Genomic DNA, 24524 nt, shown 5'->3' with positions numbered 1-24524 from the left:
TAGTGGAGGAATTGTGCATTGCGGCCATTTCTTTAAATAACCATAACTCGCCACAGGAATAGGCTAGAAACTAGCTTTTTTTTAAAAATAACCTTCAATTTTTTTCTCTTCGTGACTGGGCCGGATTAAACCATCTGGAGGGCCGGATGTATGTTTGACACAAAAGAACAAACCTATTAATAAAACTGTACATTTTTTACCTAAGAAAGATTTTTTTTCTCCCAACCGTCCCAACTCAGAGGATGTTTCTAAAGCTGGAAAAAATAAAGACATATGCAGAGACAACATCTGAAGTTTATTGCTGACATTCACTGGTCCTTTTAGCTATGAACCACAAACTCAGTGCACTTGGCCTTTAAGACATACAAAGAGCTCAACGAGTGAACAACAGGTGTGTATGAGTTCAAGGCAGATGACACAAATACACATGGAGGCAATGACAGAGAGCAAATAAAGACATTCAAAAAAAAGTCTTCAACCATTTTGTATTGAGGACATTACAACAGCACGTACCGCAACACTTCATATCTATAAGATAAATGCAGTCTGTGAACCGCAACCTAATGTGTCTACTGTAGTCAAGGTGATTGTGGGTATAATTGTGTCAAGACTGATGAAAATGTTTGTATAACAGACGTTTTTGTTCTTTCACAGCAGTTCACTTTTCTTTTACAGATATTTAAAATAAAAATAAAGATGTGAAGAATTTAAAAAGCAGTTAATTGAGAAAATACAAACAGCAGACTTAGAAACTAAAAATGTTCCCAGGTTGCTTTAGCTACAATGTCCTTCGCTCGACACAGACACATTATTGAAGTTCTGAATTCATCCAACACCTAGAAGATGGTCGTTCTTCAGAAAAATATATCTGGGTTTTGTTACGTTTTGCTCAAAATATTTGTATTTATCATTAAGCATCAATGAACGTTTCAAATATTAAGTGTGGTGCAGCAGTTTTTTTCAGATGAACAAAGTAATACTTTAAAAAATGGACTGTTTGTTTTTAAGTTTAAAAATCAGTTTTCATAAATGTGAAGAGTGTTTCTTTTTAAATCTTATTCAGAAAAAAAAATAATTAAAACATTTAAACTATCAACTTTTTGAAGAATATTGTCACTTTTAGAGACATGAGATGTTGAAGGGATTTGGCACCTCAACTTTCAAACACATTGAATCCAAACCAAAAACTCAAGGTACAAACTTTGAAAAACCAAAAACATTTCTTAAATGTTTTAAAAATCAAATAAAAAGCTTATTTCTCAAAAGACTTTAACACTTCAGTTCTTATTAGCAGCACATTAATACAAACAAATTGTATTTTCTTCAAAGCTGCTTTGAAATTAGCTTTAGTTCAGGTTATTTCCTTTTTTCTGTTATGGACACCATACTCACTCTAACAGCTTATTTTATAGTTTTAAAACATGTTTAAGAGATGTGGAAGTTTTCTTAAAATCCTCTTTGACTGTTCCTCGTCTGTCATCACCGCGTCATCTCATTCTTGCCTAGTTTCTTTGGGTCCTTGCTGGGCATGCACCAATCATCAGCCTCCGTGCTGGTCTGGTAATGCCGTAACGCCGACTTATTGAAAACAGGAAGTCTCTCCACTGATTCTGATGACAGGGCCTAAAACACGCCGGGCAGAGGGAAGAAATCACTCTGTACTCTTATCAACAAGTCCAGGTTGGGTTTATTTGTGTTTCCAGCTATCGTTTCTGGTTAAAGCTGATATTGTTGTGAACATTGATGTGTAACTGCGCCATAAAATACAGTGATTCACAAATTAACAGTAATCTATTGCTGCCAATAAAGTTCACCTTTGCTTTGCAGTTGTGCTTGAGAACAGGCGCTTCTCACCTTCAAGTATATGACAGCCGACGTGCCATAGCCCTCCATCGAGTAGAGCTGCAGGTCTCCCTGGAAATACTTGGCGTACAGGCGGGAGATGGGCAGGCCATAGCCAAACCCAGCCTGAAGGAAGAAGAGGAAAATGGGGAAAGGTAGAGGGTCACAGATCAGCTCGTCTGGCTAAAAGCAGGATCCCGTTAGCTTCATTTTCAGCGTGTCTCCTTTACTTACACTGTAAACTAACAGAAATGTGCTGACTTCATTCCATTGTGCAATAAGCCGATTTGCAACCATGTTTGAACATTTAAGCCTCTATTTAGTCCACACAGTTACATGGATGCTTAATCTCAGTTACAAAGACCAACAATAAGATATTAGGTCAAATGCAAATGTCGCTTGACATTAAAGGGTAACCAAACAGGGAAGTTGGGGGCTGACTCCACCCACAGCCGAAATGTGAAACTCCAGTCAGAGGGGTGGAGAACAGGACTGTTATCATTACTGGAGCTGCAGATCCTGACGTGAAACTTACATGGTTTGACCAATCACTAAATTCAACTGTAATACCTCAATTCAACCTTTAGGGGGCAACACACAGACAGTTTTTGGCCATATTATTAAGAATTAAACAATTTTATTTTAATTTATCAAAAATTTGGTAATGACCAACAGACAGCATTTATAGAAGTGGGTTACCCTTTAAAGACCCATTCCAATTGTATTCTACTATGAAACAGTTCTTTAAAATAAAAAAGTGTGTCATTTTCTACATAGTTTCTCCATTAGAAATTTACTTCTGAGTTGTAGGCGGGACTCTTGGCGCCCATCGCCGAGAGCTCTTGGACGAGGAATCGAACATGTACATGTATTTTCTACATCACAAATAAGCTCTTTTATAAACAGCATTTTCCTCTGCTCCTGATTCACAACAAATTCAATAAAAAATACTTTATACATTTTCTTTATACATGTCTTCCATCATCAGAAAAATGTCACACTAACATGTTAAAAACACGATTTTCATTTGAGTGGGTCTGTAAGAAATGCAAATCAGCATCTAAAAGCCAGAAGTTTATCCTCACCAGTGGAGCATTGCGAGATTTGTCTATGTGGACAGGACTGGGAGCTGTGGAGTACATGTAGCTGAAGAGGCGCTCAATCTTCCTGAGGGGCACCCCGCCTCCTCTATCAGACATCTGAAAATAAGGGACACATGCACTTTACTGCACAGACTCTGCAGAGTAAACCCCCTATTTACTGCATTCAAAGTCGTTGCTGTGGTTTTTAATTATTATTATTATTACTTCATGGTCTCACCTTAATAGTGAGGTCCTCACTCCCCAGCGAAACGCGCACCTTGATGGGCGGCAGCGTTGGGCTCGTCTCATGAGTCTCCACCGTGGCTCTCATCGCATTCTGATGAAGAACAAAGGTCATGACTGAACATGTGGTCACAAACTCCACATGGAGAGCGTTTACTATCTAGACCCTTTTACATTTACCTTGAACAGTTCAAACAGCATGTGGTAGAGATGGGATGGCACATACACAATGTGGAGGGGTTGGTCCGGGTTTTTGGCTGTGGGAGATTTTTTTTTAATGTTTTTATTAAAACAGATGTTTTTTATTAAAACTCGTTCTCCGGTCATACTACACATAACCTCCTCAAGATGCAGATTTCATGGCAGCTAGAGTCATTTTCTTCTCCAGTAAGTTCCTCACAACTACTGACTGGAAAAAGGTCCTGATTGTGAAATAAAGTTTTTAACCTTATATTTAGTATCAGCAGCAAAGAATGGGTGTTTGTATAGGTTAAAAAAAGGGGAATTTTGTTGTAGAACATTTTTTCTCACATCCCCAAACTACCTAATTTGTAAAGCTGATAGAGAAAATCTCAAAATAAAGACTTAAAACTTGCCTAGAAATGTTTAAATTGCTGGAGACTTACAATCTTATGATGAAGCTGCTCTTATTATAATAAAAAGAAGATTTACGACATCAGGACGGTTAAAAAAACACACTCCTATACTCATCAACAAAAAAGAATGTTATGTCCAGAAAAATCCAGCTGTTGCAGTTTTCGCTGTTTGCAATCAGTAACCTGTAGAGGAATGTCCAATGCTGATGCAGGAGTTTTCATGAGTCAGCAAACAGGACGCAGACGGTCTGCCAACTAGCAAAACTATCATCTCAAAACTGCGTCTTCAGCAGGAAATATCCAGATAAACAGAGAACCGGATCCAGTCAATGACTTACAGTTGACTTCTGTTATCTCCATGTCAGGAGAGGTCAGGTAATACTGTTCACACAGCATTTTTGAAGTCTCAAAGGCATCTGTAAGGAGAAAAAAAATACATAATATGTTTTAAGTTCTGCATTATTAGGAGTAAATTAAAGTTAATTAGTGACTCGGACAGAATAAAACGACAGTTTAGACGGCACAGATAATAGAGAGTTGCATAATCATTTTTCAGTGCAAACGTGGATAACATCTTATGTGAGTCAGCGTGGATTCTAAATTTGAAGTGGTGGACTATGATCTTTTACCTTTTACAACCTCAACAACATCACAGCTGGGGTCAATGCTGCCGATGTGTTTGGGATGTGCCGGGTTCACGCTGCCGTCAAAGATTAACGCTGCAGAAAAAACGACCAGATATCATTTAAAGATCCACTCCGATGAAAATTGTGCTTTCAACATGTTCTTTTCTGATGATGGAGGACATATAAAAAAAAATTAAGTAAAAAATTCATGAAAAAACAGTTTGAAAAAGATCTTATTTGTGACGTAGTGAATACAATTAGTGGGTCACAAGCATCCACTTGCAGACAAACAGATCCATGTGTTCCTTGTTTTCCTCGTCTGAGCTGATTTCTCACTCTAAAGTGTTCAGCTGGATAGCTCCAATATTGCTCGCCATTTTTAAGAAGAAATCAATGTTTAGTACTGGAAGTCCTGGACCGGAACTGCTCGAAAAATCTTTATTTTAACTGGCAAACATAAAAGTTATGTTTTTTTTTTTTTTTTATCCCGTCTTAAGCTTTAAGTTGTATAATTTATGCTTCCACCCAACAGGATTCCTACAAGTTTCTTCAAATCAAATTTCAGACTTTTTAAGACCTTTTTAAGTCCATGCATATCAAAAATTAAGACCAATTTCCCACCCTTTATTAACGAGTTCCCATTTCATTAATTTCTTACAATTTTATAATCAAAACTGTAGCTCCTTGTTTCTTCTTGTTTTTTTTCCCCTTCTTCTTCTGTTTGTATCAAATTGGTAGTTAGCATTAGGTGCATGTCCGCTGTTCATTTCCATTATTTGATCAAACCAATCATGGTTAAAAAATTATATTTTCAACAGGAAATGTGAAGCGGAGAAACAGGCCAATATTTTAGGCTCAGATATCAAAATTCCAGACTTTTCTTAAGGCTTTTTAAGGTATTATTTCTAAATTCATAAATTCAATACTTTTAAGTATTTTTAAGACCCCGCGAGAACCCTGAACCAATGATGTTAGACACTATCTTGTCTGTTGCAAGCTAGCAGGAGAGTCTATAAACAGGTGGGTGAAGGGAAATGGGGGAAGTGTCTGTCCCAACATTCCCGCTCGCAACTCAAAGGGAAACTTCTAACATACTGAAGACTCCACTGTTAAAAACCCAAAGTTTGGTAGTTTTTAATCTAATTCTGATTTTAAAAAGGCACAACTTTTTACAAGGTTATTTTTGACTGACGACAAAAAAAAAAAAAATCAAGAAAAAAAACATAAATTTGGTTTTGCTCCAAAAAATGACAAAAAATATATCCCAAAATATATCCTTACCTAATAACCTAAGAATTGGGTTGAATGTTGTAAGAGTGAATGAACTCCTGCCGCTCTGCAGAAACTATGTCTAAAAGTTTAAAAGATGATCGGTGTGGGACTTTACAATGAAAGCAAAATGTGGAACATTAAAGTTTTGTTTTCATTTATGAAAAAAATCTTGTAAATGTATAAAATATTTTATGAAATATGCATGAAATGATTACATGTGTTGCTTTGATTTGTGCAAAACTATCACAAACTAAAAAAGAACCTGAAGAGTGCACGTATGTGACAGAATACTCACAACGCTTGCAGATGTGTACAAATACTATGGATTCTTACTGACTGTGAGTGTTAGCAGCTGAGATGATTAACTCACAGTTAATGACAGAGTGCTATACTGACTGTGCTGGTTCATGAGCATGCGTGTGGAGATGCGGCTCATGTAGAAGCGGTCCAGGAAGTACTGGACGTTCTGGTTTGTGACGGGGTCCACGCCAAAGGCGTCCTTGTACTCCAGCACGCCCTGAGCCATGGTGGGTACTACGTTGTTGTGCCGGTTCCGGATGTTTACAAGGGTCTTTGTGAAGCTGATGGTGACAGCAGAAAGCATGCATAAACACCATAATGTTGATGATAAAAGCAAAGGAGTTCTAGCTGCAATAAGTCTCAGGTTTATACAAAAAACTGTTTGCATTACTATGAAAATTCCAACATATTTTGTAAAAAATCAAGCTTTTTATGATTTAAAGTGAAATAAATTATTTCAAAACATTCTAAACTAGTGGCTTCAGTCACAATTCAAAACTATGACTTGATTTTACTTTTATCCTAGAGCAGGGGTCTATTATAACCTTTATCCCTAGAAGAGTGATTAGGACCCTAGATCTAGAGAAAGTTTCTCTTTGCCATTTCAAAAATATATTTCATTTCTGTTTTCATGGCCATTTAGCCATTTATTTTAAAAAAAGAAGCTTTTAATTATTTAGTTTTCTTTTTAGTATCATAACAAAGCTATATTTTTCTATGTTTAACAATTTTAACTTATTTTACTTTTAAAAGCAGCACATACGTATTCCTTTCAAAATAAAATACACCCTGCAGCTTATTTACTTTAATGAAAAATACAGGAAATTCAATCATTTTTATGAATTTGGTGCATTTTGTCTCCTTTTACTATCAATTATTACATTGTCGTAGAATCCATTAATATAAAAAAATGAATTAAAAAAAAACAACGAACAAAAGTTAACTAAAGATTTTATCATCATTTTGCTCAGTTATATGATAGTAAACATAAAACAAAACAAAACTGAATCAAATAGAACAAATGAACCAAAACTATAAACCTATGAATTATTTAATGTATTAGCATGTTTCTTCAAAGCCAAAGAGCCACAATAAAAGGAACAAAAGAGCTCTGGAGCCTCAGGTTACAGACCCCTGTCCTAGACTAAATAAATGATGGAGGATTCCAGTCGTTTCTCATAAAAACTACAGGTATTATTGATCTTGAATTTGTGTAAAAGTACCTTCTAAAGGGGATGTAAAGATAAAGCAGGAAATGTACTCCTGTGAGTTTGATCATAATCAGTAAATTGGTGTTTCTGCAATAGAGAATTTGTGATATAATCACCAGTTTTTTTATTTGGTTACATCCCAGACTTAGTAATTTCTAACATTACTCATGTCAAATGTTTGTATTCCTTTATTTTTACTTGACTGGTAACAGAAAGAAAACCTATAATTTCTTGAAATGATGGACAAAAGACTGTAAATGTCTTACTTTTTCAAGACATCCTTGTCATCTGGATCCTTTTCTAGAAAATCAACAAGCTCCATCAAACTCTGTGAGTACCTGATGGACACAACACAATGTCAGCTCAATCATAGTGAACACAATTACGTACAAAAGACATAAACAAAAGGCCTTGTACGATACAAGAAAACCACAATGCTATTTAGGGCTCGCTGATCTTTCACAGTAACAGTTGTTGGCCAACGGCTCAGTATCTGGGTCAGAGGTAGCTACCGCTCCAGCTTTGCTTTCTAAGCAAAAGAGGCCGTCTCAGCTCCCTTTGTGACCTAAACTGTGATCTGTGCTCCCACAGTCTGATTTGAAAGCTTATTTCATAAACTCTTATGAGGGAACTTCCTCTAGTAACCCCTGCATTTATTGACAAATGTGAATGTTCCTTGAAAACGCTCTGAATCTGCCACTCCGTCCCCTTCAAAAACAGCTGACATAGGATCGTTTTTGGGGCTTGTTTTGATCACCAGGAAAAAATGTTCATACCAGAGGTGTCAAAATCAATCGTACAGGGGGCCAAAATCCAAAACACACCTTAGGTCACGGGCCGAACAGGGTAAACATTTGTTAAACTCTCAATAACTCAATTTTTAAAACTTTTTAAAACCGTTATTTTTTAACAAAATTATGAACTAGATATATAGCATTACCTGCAATTATGCTACTGCAAATGCTGTAAGCTGAATTTGGCTGCTGAAGATGCTAGTGCTGATAGCTGAAAACGCTGAAATTGATGGCTGAAACACTGAAGCTGATAGCCAGTTAAAATATTAGCTAAATGCCAAATTAGCCTAAAAAACTAAGACTTAGGTTAGCCAAAGTAGGTAGCGTGTCGCTGAAAAAATAACTAACCTTAAAAATATCCTAAAAAACTGAAAATGCCAAAATTAACAGCTATCATGTAAATATTAGCCTAACTCAAAAACAACCTAAAAAAATCTTGAGAAAAAAAGCCTAAATTAGTTAAAAGCGCTAACACGTAGCTGATATTTTATCTAAATTCCAAAACACCCCACGAAACTTGGTAAAAAAAAAACAAATTAGCGAAAAAACAGTTAGCATGTAGCTGAAATATTAGCTAAATTCCAAAACAACCTAAAAAATCTTAGTAAATGACAAAATAATCCAGAAAGCTAGCAGAATACTATTTATTTTATAACTTTAAAACCGTAACTTTTTAAAATTATTATGAATAATAAAAATGCAGGAATATTTTTCCAGAAAAAATCAACTCAAACATTAAATACATATTTTGTCAAAATTATACAAGTTAGAAATGAACACAGGATAATATCAGGCCATTAATAACAATAGAGTGAAATGATCTGGAGGGCCGGGTAGAATTAGCCGGAGGGCTGGATTCGGCCCCTGGGCCTTGACTTTGACACATGTGCTGCACACTTTATATTTGTGATGCTTCAAAGATGCAAACAGCACTCTGTCACACAACTTTCTGCTTCGGTAAAAAAAAAAAAAAATACTGCTGGAGAACTTCAGCAGTCCTGAAACTATCTGTTATGTAAACAGTAAAAAATAGAGGTAGATTACTGGAGAAGAAGGCAGAATCCGTACGATCTACATCAAACTCCATCTCATGCCTCCAGTGTGTTTTATTGTGCTGACAGAGTTCGTCAAAGCGAATACACCGGTGCGGAAACCATGTAAACACTGGCAGATCTTCAGTGTTTAACTTTTACACATCTTAAAATCAAAAACCGTAGCTGTCCACCCAATGGTGTTGCTTTAAAATCAACAAAATAATATGTCATTTTCATTTCTTTAGACCTTAGAAATGTAATATCTCCACAGGTTTCTTCAAAATAAAACAAACAAGCTTGAAACTAAAGTCCTCTTAAGATGGAATCCTGGGAAATAAAAAATCAAATCAATCTACTAATATTTATGGTTTACAATTATATTTTATCTAGATTACAGGTAATGATACGGACATCTTTACAACTGAAGGCATTCTGCATGGAAGACCAGAACACAATTGTGCTGTAATTGCTTTTCTACTATAAATCTGATTCCTTTCTTTAACTTTGCTACGGGTCTGCTTCTATGAGTGACAGGATATGGAAAAACAAAGACAGTTACTGATTTTTATTCTATAACAGTGTAAGATAATGAAGGGATGCATGGTCTGAATACAAGAAAGTTAAAACTAGAAGAGACGTTGCAGGCCTGTGAATTCATGTGCAAGAGGTTGTATAGTGGTTTGGGCATGTTGCATTGAGTTATCCCAATCATGGAGACATTTTCACACATTTGCACTAATTTACTTTCCCCGCGATTTGGTTAAAGCCTTGGTTCTGTTATAGTTTGATGCATAATTTGTGCATTACAACATTGTTATTTTTTATTTGCTAATAAGTACATTAAAATTAAGAATGCCTATCAGTTGGCTTATACAAGAACTAAATCTTTCTTGCAATAAAAATATTCTTACTGGGGAAGTTTTTCAATAGAAAAATAATCTTAGTTTAAGAAAACATGTCTACTTAACTACAAAACTTTAATTAAATAAAAATTCTTTCAATTTTAAGAATTTTTGACTTATTTTCAGGAGGTCTGTTGCTGCAGCGTGCTGTAATATAATAAAACAAATAATAAATATATCTGGAACATAGAACTCATGTTTGACACAATGTAAACATGCAGACACGAAGTACTTTTCCCAGGAATCGGTCCAATGGTGAAACATTTGGTTTAAAACCAAGGATTGTAGTAATTGCAAGAAGCTCGCTTTCAAAATAAATGCTAAATAACTGTTGGTAGTTTTTTCTTCCCTGAGAATGGAAGGCTGTGAGTTCAAATCCATAGTCGGATTGTAGGGTTAAGGAAATCAAAGAAATCAATCTGGTCACGTGTTTTCAAATGAATAAATGCACTCCAGGAAGCCTACCAGCTGTTGAGGAGCTTCACAGATGGAGTGCTGAGGAGCTTGTCTGGGAGGTAATCAATTTCCTTCATTATGTTGGCCAGTCTGACTGGAAGTTCCTGTCGTAGGAACACAAAGGAGGTCTTTTCACAAGCATTGGTCGAGCCTGAGTGACAGCAAAGAGGGAAAGGAAAGAAGTTACTGAGAAAGTTAGAAACATGTTACAACAAATCTATAAACAATCAATAAAAACTTCATTTAAAAATCAAATGTCGGCTCGTGTCATGTGTTTTTGATCAAACTTGGTGCAATGACACATGATTGTGTGCAGAGGTAACGTGGCTGATCAATGGAATGATCAAAATGAACACTTACTTACCAAAGTCAATGAACTGCTTCATAGATAAAGGAGAAGGGGAGAATTTAGAAAACCTCTCCACTTGCTTTAGTATCCCGGAAAAAGAGCCGTTCGACAGCAAAAACTGAGCAAACTTCATTGTTATTCCCGTCAGCAGACCCCAACTGTCATTGAATCAGGGACAGCCTGTCCTTTCTCCCCTCCAACCATCCGCTCAGACGCTTTTAGAAGGCCCGGCTGCAGCTCGACGTCGAACAGGAGCTTCCTCGCGCCATTCCGATTAGGACCGGTTTTTCCCGAGCACTTTCTCTCATCTTTTGAACTGCGTTTGCCCCGTTATAATTCAACTTGCAGCAACATTGGTATGTTGTCGTGTGCGAGAAAAAAAGAAAAAAGGAAAAAAACCGACACAAGTTGAAGGGAACCAATCAGCTCCTGGATTTCTTTCATTGTGGGCGGGCTTATTGGATGGGGTGGGCCTAAACGTTTTTGCTGGACAATAACAACTCCCCCTCCCGATTCTCTTTGTTAGCAGCATCCCCTACCGAGGAAATCATGGACGAAATATATAGAGCTTTAAGTCCTAGAGTTTACAATTTGAATGTTTTTTGTTTGTTTGTAAATTCATTGAAAGCTCAGATTTGTTTATGAGAGAACTGAAAGAATGATTTACTTTCTATTAATAGCTAGAGTGGCCCGTTCCCAATAAATGATGATAAACTAATATTTATGTTAAAAGTAAAATACAAATAAATTAATTTTAAAAGTGAATTTCCATAGTGTCCACAACAATATAAATTTAAGGCAGGCGGCTGGAAGGACAGCCCCTCGAACTTTCCGCCAATCACAATCTAGATGGTCCCTGCTGTCATAGCAACAGAAATGACAGATGTCACTTGTCGAAATCAGAAATGATGCTTTCAAGTAACCTTGTAAATTACGCAACCACATTTACAGCAATGTTTTATAAAGGCATAGAGTGTTAATTACAATTCAAACTAAAACTTAATTAATTTTCTTATAGCTTAGACTGATTAAGATACACTATATTTTATCAAACTGAAAATATTCGTTGAAGACTACATTTTTCTCTAACTAGCCTCAAGATGGCGACATTTGCTATCACAAAAATGTCACCACAGAGGAGGATTTCCTCCCCCCTGGTCCTCGGTGTCATCCTCCTGCTTCTTCCAGGGATGCATCGGCGTGAGCTGCACCTGCTTGAAGCTCCACCGTCATGAAACGCAATGCCCTGCTTTAACACCAGCTAACACTGTTAGCTCAAAGGACCCATTCGGTGGAGAAAGAAACGAGCTCGATGAAGTGTGATTTAACGCATCGTCAGAGGATTCTTCTCGGTTCCAGCAGTGAGACAGCATCTTTCTCGGTGACACATCATTAGCACTACGAAGTAGCTAAGGTATAAGTGAAGACATTAACAATATTACGTGTGTTTTTGCTTAACTACATCATATTTTTTCGGCGTTTGTCAGAAAAATGTACTTTTGAAATGGTTTTTCCTTTAAGGTCGAGTCCAAAACACTGTCATATTTGTAATTAGCTAGCTGTGACTGCATGCTTTACTGTCAAAGTGATTAAATTCCGACTTGTTTATATTCTATATTTAGTTTACTAATTATAGCTGCGTCTTCTTTGATTTTTTTAATCTCTCAATTTTATAAAATTAGACAACCACCATTACTATCCTACTATCCTTTTTTTCCTTATAATTGTTACATATTAATATTGAGAAATTATACTTACCGGTAAACATGTTTATCAAACACTTATTAAAAGTATATTAAGACATTACTTTGCTTTTATAAAATAATCATCATGAAGGAAGACATTTAACCTGTTTATACTCTAAATAAGTCTATATCAGGGATCTGTAACCTCTTCTGCTCTTTTATCCTTCCACTTTGACTCTTTAGCTTTAAAGAAAAATGCTAATATTTTGAATAAATATTAAAAAAGTAAAGTTAAGCACATATTATAATCTATGCTGCACAATAGTTGTAATCATAATAAAGGAAGACGCCATATTTGACTTTTTTTCTTGCATTTTAGTTCAACTACATCTATTGCAGCAGGAGGATCTTGCTTGACACTTTATTTTGAAAGGAACTTGTTTGTGCTGCTGTCAAAAGCAAAGAAGTTAAAGTTGCTATTTATAGAAAATGAAACACTTTGGTTTTTTAATTATTCAAAATAAATGAATGGCTTCATGGCCACATAATTATAAATCAAGTGTTTTTCTAAAAGGTTAAGTGAAAATTGGCTTTGAAAGTAAAAAAAACTGGACCAAATGACTCTTTTGGTGCTAAAGGTTGCAGACCCCTGATCTATATTTTCAGATGTTTTATTGGGATATTTCTTTCTAAAAATTGCCAAAATGGTGTTTTTTGTGTGCATATAGTGCATTATATTTGGGCTTAGAGGAGAAACACATGACCATTTTAGATTTTCAATGAAGAGCATAATGTGACAGTGTCATTTCATGGTCCTCTCAATCAAAGCTTTTCAGTACAACATGTCAGACAAAAGTGACCTAAAGGCTGAGCTTGAGCGCAAGAAACAACGCCTGGCCCAGATCAGGGAGGAAAAAAAGAGAAAGGAGGAGGAGAGGAAGAAGAAAGAGGTAAGGAAAAAAGTGAGTCTCACCCCAACACTCAAGCAAGTGTGCGTCTGTTATGTTTTATCTTTGTGTGAATAACTTGAGGTCAGGCTGGGACACGGATAAGGCTAAGAATGTTTATGTGTGTCGATAAGCTTTGTTTGTTTTTCTATGTATTTTACACAGATCGAGAGCCAGCAGAAAACCGAAGTGACCCCTGAAGATTCCGACTTGGATCGCAAGCGCAGGGAGACGGAGGCTCTGCTACAGAGTATTGGCATCTCTCCAGAACCTCCACTAGGTACCATCATGTATTTTCAAGCCAAAAAAGACAACTTTCATTTTAACTTTGCATTGATCCAAAAAATCCCAAAGCTGTGGTCTTAAAGCCAAATGATTCTTCATTTTACTAATAAATTCTGAAAAACCAGTGCTCTCTGACATGTTGGCACACTTTTTAACCTTGGTTACAGTCACGTTTGTTCGTTATTAGCTTAATTTATTCAGAAGACAGTGATGGCTGTAGAGCAGAAATAGAGCAGTTGACCTCTGATCGCAGGTTTCGGTTTCCGCCTTGCCCACCCATGTGTTAGCTGTCCTTTGGGGAAGACACTGAACCCCACATTGATCCTGGTGGTTGAGATTAGCGCCATGAAAGGCAGAGGCGCCACCATCATTGTGTAAATGTGTGTGGAAGTAGAAAATAACCACATATGTAGATTGCATTTAGCATATATCTTTAAAAACACAAAATACTTCAAAGTCTCACTGTGATTATCTAAGTGCTTTTTGAAATTATGCTGTTTTTAGCCAAAATCCAAAAATCTGTGTCATTTTCCAGGACACAGTTAATCCAGAGCGGCAGAAGTTTAATAGAAATTCACCTCTGAGTTGAGGGTGGGACTATTAGAGCCCCATTCCCCTCCTCATTTTTGAGAGATCGACGCAGGAGGCTATTTTCTATACCACAGAAACGCTCTTTTTCAAACTGTTTTTTCCCTCTGCTTCTGATTTGAATATTGAAATACTCAGAAATGCCCTTTTGATCTTAATTTTCTTTATACATGTCCTCCATTATCAGATAAATGCCATAAAGAACAAAAACACAATTTTCCTCATTATAACCTCAAATTAGTGAATGCTTTACTGTACTTTTAAAGGTTCTTTTTTAAAAACTCAGGTTTAAAATGCTTTTTTAAATTGGAAAATACTTTATGTTTTTTCTTTTAGTCCCGACTCCTATCTCCCCCTGCAAATCAGTGAGCACGCCCAGTGAGACAGGAAGCCAGGACTCAGCTGATGGAGGCGCAGCAGGAAGGTAGGTCCAATTCAAACTTCTTTGACTTAGTGACTTAGTCCTGTCTCCTCCTTGAGTTTTGATCACTTATTTTTTAGTTAAACTTTTCATTTAAAGACAAACTGTTAGATAAATGTTAGAGATAATAAATTGTTTTGTATAAACTGCATACATAATGGAACAATTTAAAAAACTGATGTTTCAGGCTCCTGACTGTGACTAGTTATTCCTTTTTCTTTTTTTTATTTTTATTTCTGGAATGGCAGGTTTAGGTAAGGATGGAAAACTGCGGTCACCTCAGATCATGAATGAAGTGATATTGTCATTTGTATATATCATCAGTATTTTGGTGACCTCTGTCTTGTCTTTTATCATCAAAGATGAAAAGATTTGAGGGAAATCTTAGCTGCAAAGTAACACATATTGCAGTATAAAATTGTCAGCTGCTGCAGCATGGTAATGCAATCCTTGTGGAACCTTATCATGCCTGCTGAGGTGAATTCTAGAAGGACAAGAGTGGTCATCAAAAGCATCCTGCTTGTTTCTAAGTGGCAGCTGATTGTGAGGTTGATGTGTGAGTGGTGCCTTCAGGGATCATTAGCGATGTTCTTCTGGTGTGGCCAGAGGTGGAATTGTGGCTAAAGAACAAGAGAAAGTCATACAAGTTTAAGGGAGCTTCTCTTGTGGAAAATAAGCACTTTTCTTTTTACCTATAGTGTTTTACAAATAGCGGTTTATGGTTGGATTAAAACACTCTGCCCTCAAATCCACCCTGGATTACAGCCTGTCATTTTCAGCTTCTCCATTTGTAGTTGTGTGTGTGTCCCTTCATAGGTCAGGTTTCTCTAAAAACAAGTCCCAAGCACAGAGCTCAAGGTAAGCATTTTCATGTCAACCCCGGGAACCCCCCCTGCACCCCTCTTTTACCTCTACTCAGTGGAGGTGGTCTTCTGGAGGTGTTTCCACCATGATTTAGAAGATCGAAACAGTGCCCCATCCTCTTTCATCTGTGCTGTCTGAAGCGCTGAAGTTAACAGCAGGTTGAAAGATTTCCTCCCGCATGAGCTGGGTCACAGAGGTCATTTCAGCCTTCACAGGGAGTTGACAGTGCTGCTTAAAGTGTCACCTGTGTTACTGTCCACCAGCCCTGCTGTCAGGCTCCAGAAATGACTCGGCATACTCCCCCGTGCGCAACATTTATGTGTTGTAGACATCTGTTTGTCTCTGACATGGTACGTTTCAGGTGCCATGTCGACCTTTAATTCCTCATCATATAAATCAGGGGTCCCCAAACTACGACCCGCCTCTATATTTGGCCATGCCCCCCACACACTATCAGAAACGCAGATTGAGACCCACGTTATTATTATTTTTCTTAGGTACGTTTTTTGGACGCCCATAGCTCTTGAGCTCTTTCAGCTGTTCAAATATTCAGCTCATTTTAAGCTAGCCTTTTCAACTGTTTTTGCAGTTACTAAGGATTTTAAGGCTATTTTGGAGATTAACTAATAATGTAGCCATAGGCTAGCTGTTTTAGCTAAATTCGTTTCTTCAAGTTTTTTAAGATAATCTGGAGTTTAGCTAATATTTCAGCAACATGCTAGCTGTTTTGGTTAATTTTATGATTTTTTTTTTCATTTTTTTAGGCTAATTTAGAGCTTAACTAATATTTTAGCTTTAGGCTTGCTGTTTGGGCTAAGTTATACATTTTACCAGTTTTTTAGGCTAATTTGGCATTTAGCTTATAGTTGTGCTACATGCAAGCTGTTTTGGCTAATTTAGTTTTTTTTAAATGTTTTAGGCTAATTTGGAGCGTAGCTAATATTTTAGCTTTATGTTAGCTGTGTTGGCTAAGTTTAACATTTTACCAGTTTTTTAGGCTGATTTGGTATTTAGCTTATAGTTCAGCTACACACTGTTTTTTAAAGCTAATTTAGGCTTTTTTCAGTTTCATAAGGTAATTTGAAGCTTAGCTAATATTTCAGCTACATGCTAGCTGTTTTGGCTAATGAAGAGTTTTTTTCCCCGTTTTTTAAAATAATTTGGCATTTTGCTAATATTTTAGCTAGCTATCAGCTTCAGCAATTTCAGCTATTAGCTTCAGCCATTTCAACAATCAACTTCAGCATTTTCAACTATCAGCTTCAGTGTTTTTAGTTATCAATTTCAGCCTCTTCAGCTATCAGCACTAGCATCTTCAGCTGTCACATTCAGCCTGTAGTATGCAGTATCACAGGTAGTGCTATATATCTAGTTTTTAAAATGTTTTAGCAGTATTTTTTTCTATTTTGTTAGCTTACAAACCAACATCAGAGAAGAAAAGAGTTGTGGCCCTCACAAGAAAAAGTTTGGGGACCCCTGATCTAAACCCAAATATTTACTTAAAATGTTATTTTAAGAATCAAAGATGTGCATTAAGATAAAGAAAGTGTTTATTTAAAGACTCACTGATGAAAATTGCATTTTGGGTGTTTTTAATAAGTTCTTGTGGAGTTTTTCTGATGATGAAGGAAATATAAAGAAAATTAAGCTTAAAACTACATTTCTGAATATTTTTGTATTCAAATAATTGTGAGCAGACAAAGAAATGCTGTTTGAAAAAGAGCCTATTTTTATGTAGAAAATACAATGGGCGGGGCTAAAGCTCTCTGCTCTGCCTCCACATGTAGACTAGTAGATCCATGGATGTCCTCATTTTCCTCTTAAAACTGTGTGACTGGATAAGCTAACGGGAGCTCCTGTAAACAGAGAGCTCGCAGCACTGGGTGACGTGGGGTTTTTCTTTGGCAACAGTCTTGTCCACAACTCAGAGGCAATTTCTGATGAACTACTGCTGCTCAGCAGAAAAGATGTCCCAGAAAATGACCGTTTAAAAAAAATGTTTGGCTAAAAATGGCATAATTACAAGACCAATAGAAACACTTTAAAAATAGATCAAAAGATGATCAGAGTGGGACTTTAAATGTATTAAAGTTGTATTTTAGCTAAATTTCAGTTGTATAATGCAAAATGTTATTCTCAACCATCAACATCAGAAAAAGAATTTGGGTTTTAAACTTTTTGTAAATGTCCGACCTTCCTATTTATGAGTTTAAAAATGTCAAGAGATGAGCACATGAGCTTGTCATATTTAAATGTAAAGTTAAAAAACGTTTTTCCTTCAAGATAAATAAATCATAAATGTGTGAAATCTTAAATAAAGAATATGTTTTGAGATGTAATTAAATTGAAGTGTCAGCCTCACTTTAGGTCAGAAAAAAATTAAATATTGAAGTTGTTCTTCCGATAATTGATCTATGAGTGAGTGTGTTTGTGTGTCTGCATTGTCATGATAACATGTTTTTGTGCTCAGGCATGTGTTCCACTCCTTGTGTGTTTGTGACAAGTTTGTGATCATGCTTGTAAACATGCATGTCCTCTCTTGCCCCCCCTGCTGGTGACATCAGGACACTGCAGTGGGACACAGACCCCTCTGTGCTGCAGCTGCAGGCTGATTCTGAGCTCGGGTACAGCCTTCTCCTTTTGTTTACAAACCTGCAGAATATCTTTTTTTGTCATTAGATGTTTCATTCAGATGTCTGACTTTAATTAAATCATTTTTACTGCTTTTGAAAATCTTGTCTTTTTCTTTGAAGGACACAAGTAATGAGAGGATCTTCTTTCACTTCCAGGCGCAGAATGCAGAGGTTGGGAGCGTCTAAAATCACACAGGTGGACTTTCCCCCCAAAGAGATGGTTTTTTACAGCAAGGAGACACAGACACCTGTCAACACTCACCTGTCTGAAGGTACAGTTTTACATGGAACACTGAAGTGAGTTCAAACTTCATGTTTAGGATCTACTGGGTTGTTATTGTCATTTTGGAATGAGAAAACTGATGTTATTTCAGACTTCGAAGATGGACAAATTTTGATTTAAAAATATAGTATTCTACTGTTCTTTATAAAGACTGGGTATAGGAGTCTATTTACTGAATAATTCATAAGATCATAAGATTACAAATAAATTAAATTGATTTAATCTTTGATATTGTTTTAAAGATTTTGTAAAAAAAAAAAAAAAGCTTCAGCTTGATTTCAAATGACATTCATTTTATTAGGAATGTCTTGATTCAATCACTTGATCAGAAATTGGGCTGGTAGTTTCAGACTTGATCGCAATCAGATGTTGAGTCTTGATTCTCATTACTTTGATCAGCACTTTAGATAAATACTCCACTAGAAGTCTGCGTGTCATGAGCAGATCATAACATCAAATGACTCATTAAGCACTTAAAAAACAAACACGCACAACACACACATATCAACACAGTTCAGAACAACTCAAACTGATGAGAACATGATCAAACCATTGACTGTATATGAGAAGTGGACCAAGTGAGTGTGACGTCACTCGTAGACAATGGCTTACTTCCAGTTCCAATGAAATGAACCCAATTCAGTAGCCATTTTTTCGTGATACAGACACCGTCATGTTGGAGCCAGACAAAGTCAGTGAACTGGTTGGTCCGAGTCGGTCTGAGTCAACGTCTCTATGGAACCCGCTGTCACTAATCTGGAAGGCCACACCCCTACCACTTGGGCTCAGGAGAACCTGTTAATCAAACATTTTGGATGTTCGATGTGAGACCACAACTTTTATTGTGGCATTTTATGGGCCAGTTTGCTACTTGAATAACTTGCACTGCACCAATAACATCACAAAAAAATAAATAAAAAAAAATAGGATTAGCAAGTATATGTTTAAAGTTACCAGAGCAAGAATAGTTATTCTAAAAAATGTAATTACTAAGCCATAGCTGTTTTATTTCTATATAGAAGTCTGTGGCATTTTAGCAGGTACTTCCTGTTTGGAATGAAAGGGGGGAGGAGTCACTCATCCAGTTCTCATATACAGTCAATCAGTCTAATCAGACAAGGTAGAGATTTTGGTTTCATCAAGAATAACATACTTTTATTCTATCCAGATAAGTATTGTAAGAATTAAGAGTACAGTTTTTATAAACTCATTACTGCCTTTATGTTATGACACTTTTGCACTTTTATTTGCTTATTTGTTTACTGAGTAAATTTAGGGAGTATTCAGGCTAGATGTGTCTATTGCTTCGGACCGAGACCGCTTAATTTGGTCCGGATCGAGCAAGATTTTTATAAAGTATGTGTGTAGCTCTGTATCCATCTGCTCAACGCTGAGCTTTTATTCCTGCATTAGAACCAGCAGAACTCTTTAAAACTTATAGATGTTTCTACTCTAAGTGAATGAATATTTGGATGAAGGACAGCTGGAATTATTCCATGTAATTGAGCTTTAATCCTTTGCTTCTGGCAAATGCAAATTCACAATTGTCTTTCTCACATGTTGGAATGCAAAGAGGAATAATTCTCTACTTACACGGTGTCCATCCAAATGTACACACACACTCACACACCCGATTACTTGCTTTATCTTCCCCTCCATTAGCTGCCAAGACAGCTGGCAGCCATGTGACTGTGAAAGGGGTTGTACTTCCTGCTTCCTGTCATTATAATAGATGGTCTGGTGTGGATTCCTCTGCCTCCTTCCACCAGCAACCACGAAGCACACACACGTCCTTTCTGATCTGCCTCCAAACGACCTGCTTCAGCTCCCCCATTTCCTCAACATGCCCAGGAATAGATCAACAAGTGCACATGTGTGTTGTTAGACACAAAAACACATATATGTGCGAGCATGTAACCGTAAAAAAATCTAATGAGGCTGGTCGTGGTCACAGTTGCTCACCTGTTCCATGACCTAACAAACAAATAACCAGCTGCTGCAAAATGTACATGACAATTAGACAAGGACTAACAATACACTTCGTAGAGGTCAGACGGTCTGTGCATTTGCACACGGACGGATAAATAAACATGCACACTGTGACTCGTTAGCGCCTGCAGCAAGGCTATATGTGGCTCCATTTAGGTTTGTTTGTTTTCTGCCCCCAAGAGCATGTTCAGGAGGTCTGTGTGTGCAGGTGGGTTTCTGTCTGTGTGTGTGCAATGGAGTGAGCACATCTGGAAACCAGAGCAGAACTGTGGTGGTCTAATGGGAGGTGACCTCGGCCTCAGGAGACCCTTCCTTCGCAGGCTATCACAAAGCTTGTGTGTCTGCAGAAAGCTGCAAAGAGTCAGATGGTTGCACCTGCCAGCATTTGAAGTTGCATGTTTGTTCAGGCCAGTTCCTTTTGTTGATTACCGACTCCATCTTGAAAGACAGGTATCCATTTTCTGGTTTTAGTCACTCGCTGATTTTTTTTACTACCACTTGGATTTTTTGTAAAAGAGCTGAGACAGAAAAAACTTTTTTTTTTTTGTGGAAAAAGGGTGTATTTCTAAAGCATCTGAGCGATGAGGAAAACATCACAACAATTAAAATATGTCAGTAGAAAATCCTGTTGAAATTTCCATCCATCCATCTAGTGCTGAGGTCGGCAACCTTTAACAGTAAAGAAGCTATTTGGGCTCGTTTTCTACTGATCAAACCCTATAAGGAGCCATATATATATTGACAGAAACTCAAATAACTTATTTAAAAAAATGCTCTGTACCAAACAGTATTATCTCAGTAAAGCTCTGGACAGCTAGTAACCAATACTGTGCAGCATAAGATAATACCAGTATGTGCTTTTAACTTATAAAAGATCAAACTTTTTACTTTTTATGTTTTGCATATAAAATCTGTTCATTCCAGAGATAGCGTCGATCAAACAAGACTTCTTCAGGTCAGCAGAGATGTAAAAACCTACATAGTTTATCAGCTATGTGCACCTCAGCCATCAATTTATACATTTAACTAATCTAAATTAAATACATTATAGTTAAGTAATCCTTAGTTTGAAAAAAATGCAATTTTCTTTTTCTTTTATTTATTTATTTATTTTTGTTCTTTTTTTCTCTTTTTGTTCTCAGCAGTCTTACACTGCTGGGTTTTGTTATTTTAGTTTGGGGTTGGACCTTGGTAGTCTTAGTTAGCGGGCTTTGTTTTTTTTATTTATTTATTTAATTTAATAACGATACATAACATAAAAATAATACTATAAACAGTTAAACAGTTATTAAATGAAAAGGAGCAGAAAGAAGAAAACTTATATTATCTGCCCCTATTACTAAGTAAACCAAATTAAATCAAAGTCTATAGAACTGAGCTTGTAAATGCCTATTATCCAAGCCCCAAAATTAGCCGCACATATTACATATTACGCACATATTACATTTCCGTTGGCCACATTACATGTGGCCGTTTTTGTGCTGGTCAATGTTGGAATAACATCAGCCTTGTTTTAAAACATTAAAATTAATAAATAAATAAATACATTGATGATGACCCAAGCTAGCATGCTACTTGCTAGCTCCCACTTTAGCACAAACTTCACTATTCCAAGCCTGATTTCTCTCTATCAAAATGCGATTCCTATCCTGTGACGATTCCTCTCAATCGGAAATATTTTTTGTTAAGGTTTTAGAAGATGATTGCAAAACATTGCGTCCCCTTTTGAGGTCATTTGCATACTTATTCGGACCTTCTCCATTCTTAACTCAGGAAGACTCAATGCATAGTAATGCCGCATGTCTGTCATACGACAAAGTAAATGTTAGAAACTGATAGCATTTCTATGAACAGTGATTCGATATGATCATAGACATTAACAGACTCAGTAATTCTGAATAAATGATTATATGTTTTCTCATCAACTGCTTCTTGATTTTCTTGTGGGTTCATGAACTTATGACCTAAATGAGTCTCCTGTCTGACCTTACGCTCAGTTGTAGCTGCCATGTCTGTGTCAATGAGATGAACTTGCTGTTAATGGGCGTATACGTCGAAGCCTGAAGGCAGATTTTATCAAACTGGATTTGTTTGTGTTCTCACACAAACGCTTGTGTTTTAACGTTTGTGTGTTTGTGGCTCTCATTTAATCGAGTTAATGACGAGGCTTTTCATTTCCGTGACCAATTTGTTGTCCTGTGATTGTGACCTGTTGCAGTTCATCTGTGTTTTTTTTCCCATTGGCTGCTCACTGATCTGTCTGTTCCAGATTCCCATTGTGACTGGCAATCTGATTAGGGCTAGTCACCATTGGCTCCAGCTATTTACTGATACTCTAGCTGGGATGAATGGATGTGTTGTTGGTAGTAGAGGTTTTGTTAGAAAAAAGCAGGGAAAAAAAAAGAAAAAAAACGTCTGGATCTGGTTACGGAAGCTGGACTTAATGCGGTCACATAAAGTGTAGATAGGATTTGACAATGACACAATGTCATGGAGCAACCTGCTGCTACCATCTCCAGCCACCAGAGGGAGCGCTCACCACCTACCACCACCTGGACTCACCAGCTCAGCTGTTCCCCATCACCTCATCACCTCCTCACCATTTAGTCTGGCTCCACACTCCACTCCCCGCGAAGCTTTGCATGTGCCTCTCTGCCTGCATCGCTGAGCGTTCTCCTCCTGTTCTCACCTTCTGTTTTCCTCTGACCCTGCCTCGCCTGGCCCCTGCCCTCACCCTCGCCTGGATTCTGACCACTCTGGATTTCCTGTCTGTCCCAACTCTAGCTTTGTGGACTTTAACCTGTGCATCACGCCCATTGCCCTGTCTTCACCAAATAAACCTGCTGCACTTGGATCCAGCCGTCTGCCTGTTTCGTGACACACAAATGGATGACTCCAGGAGTTCTTCTTATAACATGCCAAGATTTTATATGAACTTTAACTATTACAAAATGAGTTTCTTTTTACATTGTATTCAAATTTGTGGGTATTTGGTTGAGCTCATTGACTGTATAAGAGAACTGGATTGAGTTAGTGTAACATCACGCAAAGAAAATGATATCTGGATCCACTGAAACAAGGTCAATTGAGTTGCCATTTTTTTCATGATATGGATGCTGCCATGTTGGAGTCAGACGTTGTCAGCAAGCAGTGATTGACGACTCAGTCTGAGTCACAGTTTCTGTGGCAACCACTTTGACCAATCAGGAACGAGCTTGTTGAAAGTTCACTCCTCATCTACAGAAGCTTGGGTGGATCTGTCAATCAGACTTTTCAAATGTTGGACGTGGGGCTAAAAGACATCTCATACTTTTTTTAAGTGTCTGATTTGCCAGTTTATAATTTAAATAACTCGTAATAAAAAAAATCAATTAGGATTAGGAAGAATGTTCTTTTAAAAAGTAGTAGAGCCACAATGGTTATTTTAATTTGCTGACTGTTTGGAATGCCAGGGGTGAGGGGTCACTCTGTTCAGTTTTCATATACAGTCAGTGGTCAGACTTACCTAACTTATAGTAGCATATGGTGAAAGGTTCATCATTATTTCAAAGTTAGGAGTAGAGCATATTTAAATTAAAATGTAACAGACATATTTAACAGATCTGTTCTGCTGATAACTTATTATATATGTGTTATATGTTTTAGCTACAATGGTTGACTTTTGATTTAAAATTAGTTTTCCTCTATAAAGTCTGTGATATGAATCTGTAAAACTTAAAAGAAAATGTGAGAAACAAAGAACTAAAGACTAAAAAAATTGAGCCTAAATGAGTGGCTTCTGTGCATCAACAGAGCTAAAAAGTTGTTCCTAAACTGCTTGTCTGCAGTCAATTGAAATGAATGCTTCAGAGGTACATCTCTTTGTGCAATTATGTATAATTTGATTGTACCACATTGGAAAACCCCTCTTTGGGGTTAAAAGTTTGGGAGGTTAAGAGTTGATGTTGTTTGTCTGAGCCTCTCTTTCCTGCCTCTGCTGTATTTTCTGCCTCATTAGTTTTCACTCTGAGTACACCATCAGTGATACTTTGTTAGTATACTGACTGTAGTTTTTAACAGTTAGTTGACTGGTAGTGGCGTTCACTTCTAAGCTCCGTGTTCTGGCACTAAACTGAAGACACA

The 24524-nt window shown here is 37.0% G+C and overlaps 2 protein-coding genes across 9 annotated transcripts in view; one reads left to right on the top strand and one right to left on the bottom strand.

Annotated features, from left to right (window-relative positions):
- Window positions 1-274: 274 nt before the first annotated feature.
- Window positions 275-11314, bottom strand: pdk4 (pyruvate dehydrogenase kinase, isozyme 4). The gene is made up of 11 exons (XM_024298990.2): window positions 10723-11314; window positions 10368-10509; window positions 7439-7510; window positions 6058-6242; window positions 4393-4482; window positions 4102-4179; window positions 3348-3424; window positions 3163-3261; window positions 2928-3041; window positions 1855-1968; window positions 275-1623 (listed from the first exon to the last, which is right to left on the bottom strand). The coding sequence occupies exons 1-11, from the start codon at window positions 10838-10840 to the stop codon at window positions 1480-1482; spliced, it is 1233 nt and encodes a 410-aa protein (XP_024154758.1). The 5' UTR covers window positions 10841-11314; the 3' UTR covers window positions 275-1479.
- Window positions 11315-11829: 515 nt separating this feature from the next.
- Window positions 11830-24524, top strand: part of LOC112163508 (cytoplasmic dynein 1 intermediate chain 1) — a 70331-nt gene continuing 57636 nt past the window's right edge. For 2 of the 8 annotated variants that reach the window (XM_036214226.1, XM_024299948.2), the window contains exons 1-7: window positions 11844-12121; window positions 13221-13354; window positions 13505-13619; window positions 14549-14636; window positions 15450-15491; window positions 18062-18121; window positions 18287-18402. In XM_036214226.1, the coding sequence (XP_036070119.1) occupies window positions 13235-13354; window positions 13505-13619; window positions 14549-14636; window positions 15450-15491; window positions 18062-18121; window positions 18287-18402 (541 nt within the window). In that variant the 5' untranslated portion in view covers window positions 11844-12121; window positions 13221-13234. Of the gene's footprint in view, window positions 12122-13220; window positions 13355-13504; window positions 13620-14548; window positions 14637-14881; window positions 14888-15449; window positions 15492-18061; window positions 18122-18286; window positions 18403-24524 lie in introns of all 8 variants that reach the window. The other 6 variants (XR_002917282.2, XM_024299940.2, XM_024299958.2 and 3 more) reach the window with 6 other exon arrangements.

Source organism: Oryzias melastigma, linkage group LG11 (genome assembly GCF_002922805.2).
Source record: "Oryzias melastigma strain HK-1 linkage group LG11, ASM292280v2, whole genome shotgun sequence".
NCBI classification, from domain to species: domain Eukaryota; kingdom Metazoa; phylum Chordata; class Actinopteri; order Beloniformes; family Adrianichthyidae; genus Oryzias; species Oryzias melastigma.
Note: the sequence above shows the minus strand (reverse complement) of the source record. Positions and strands in the feature narration are given on the sequence as shown.

What these genes read in the sequence shown, in the direction of transcription:
- pdk4 (XM_024298990.2), bottom strand. Translation starts at nt 10,840, where the DNA reads ATGAAGTTTGCTCAGTTTTTGCTGTCGAACGGCTCTTTTTCCGGGATA. An exon ending in GACAAGGATGTCTTGAAAAA is followed by an intron (nt 6,243 to 7,438) that starts GTAAGACATTTA and finishes TGTCACCATCAG; the next exon opens with CTTCACAAAGACCCTTGTAA. An exon ending in CGGCTGTCATATACTTGAAG is followed by an intron (nt 1,624 to 1,854) that starts GTGAGAAGCGCC and finishes GGCGTGTTTTAG; the next exon opens with GCCCTGTCATCAGAATCAGT.